A 1,644-nucleotide genomic window follows, 5' to 3' on the forward strand; every position below is an offset into this window, starting at 1 on the left:
GGCTGCATAGATGGAACTTACATTTCGATACGTACACCTGCTCATAAAATTAAGTCAACTTATGTAAATCGACATGATATGCCTTCTTTGACGCTGCAAGTAATATGTGATGCGAAAAGGAAGTTTCTTGATGTTTTCACAGGACCACCTAGTAAAATTCATGATGCACGTGTTTTTAAATTGTCTTTTATAAGTGCCACTTTGCCAGATATATGTGAGAATGAATGGCATATATTAGGCGATGCTGCCTATCCTCTTAAAAAATATCTTATTACTCCTTATAGAGATTATGGCAATTTAACAGAAGAGCAACGAAATTTCAATTACAAATTCGCTGCTTGTCGAGTAAAAATCGAAAATGCCATTGGTTTATTAAAAGTGCGATTCAGACAACTAATTAGATTAGACTTTCATACGGTTCAACGGTCCTGTAAATTTATCATAGCTTGTTGTACGCTACATAATTTATGTATTCTTCATGAAGATGAATTTGATGATTTGTTTGAAGAAATAGACGAACAGTTTCAAAACATTGAACATTTTGAAGAAGAGCATAGAAATAATGACAGAGCTGCAGGTGAAGAAAAAAGAAATTTATTGTGTCAGATATTACATTAATTTAACTTCGACGTGGAAAAATAATAGTTTTTAAGTTTATAAGTTGTGTGTGTGCATACAGCTTTTTCTGTATAAGCATTATGAATTAATATCACTAATACATGTAATATCACAGTACTTATAATATTTTAACCATAGTTTACATATATTATATATATATCATTTTAATCTATTATATATATTTTTTTAACATTGTATCTTTCAATATAAAAACAAGTCTTCATAATAAAAATAAAGAAAATTACAATAATGCTTATATTTTATCAAACTAAAAAGTTATTACGTTTTTCTTATTTTAAACATAAATATCTTCCTTTAGGTTATACAATGTTTTTATACATGTTAGAAATAAACTAATAGATATAGAAAAAAATCTTTTATATAATATATCACACATGTCTTAGGAATCTTTATTAACATTCTCTCTATCAAAAAAGCTTTTTAGTAGTTTCATTTTCTCTTCATGTCGTTCTTGCTTTTTAACTTCTTTTTGCTTATGAATTTCAATTAGAGTTTCAATTAAGCTAGCTTTACCTTTACCTTTACCTTTATCTTCATTTTTTAATTTGGACGCTTCTGGCAAATTAGAATTTTTAGCATTAACTATAACTTTATTTGCACTTTGTAATACTTCTGGCTCTACACTATCGTCTTTGGCAGCAATCTGTTTAATTTCATTTTCAAAACATACTTTAACTCTTTTCGATCCGGAAGTCGAATTATTTTTGTCACTGATACGTTTTCTTCTAAGGATTGTTTTATAACGATTTTCGCATTGAATATATGTTTTTTGTATGCCTAAAACTGTTTTTAAGTCTTTCGCGATTTGTATCCACATTACCTTCTTGTTTTTAAAACGTTTCATTGGACCAACTAATTCTAGATAATCGGCATATTTATCTAATAATAATTTAGTGCTTTCATCAGACCACTCGTCGACGTTACTGTTGGTACTTGTATCTGTCTCGTTGTTTTCATTAAAACTTGAAGAACTTTCCTCTGTTCCCTTCGTGTACGAATTAAAAC

General features: G+C 28.7%; 1 protein-coding gene across 1 annotated transcript; it reads left to right on the forward strand.

Moving 5' to 3' along the window:
• Window positions 1–78: 78 nt before the first annotated feature.
• On the forward strand, window positions 79–577 carry LOC105557946 (putative nuclease HARBI1; the record flags this gene model as incomplete). The annotated part of the gene is made up of 1 exon (XM_012005370.1): window positions 79–577. A coding segment is annotated over exon 1 (499 nt), but the record flags the coding sequence as incomplete, so codon positions are not given.
• Between the last annotated feature and the right edge of the window lie 1,067 nt (window positions 578–1,644).

This window comes from Vollenhovia emeryi, unplaced genomic scaffold (genome assembly GCF_000949405.1).
Source record: "Vollenhovia emeryi isolate VEMERY1.0 unplaced genomic scaffold, V.emery_V1.0 DF947598.1, whole genome shotgun sequence".
In the NCBI taxonomy this organism is placed as follows: Eukaryota; Metazoa; Arthropoda; class Insecta; order Hymenoptera; family Formicidae; genus Vollenhovia; species Vollenhovia emeryi.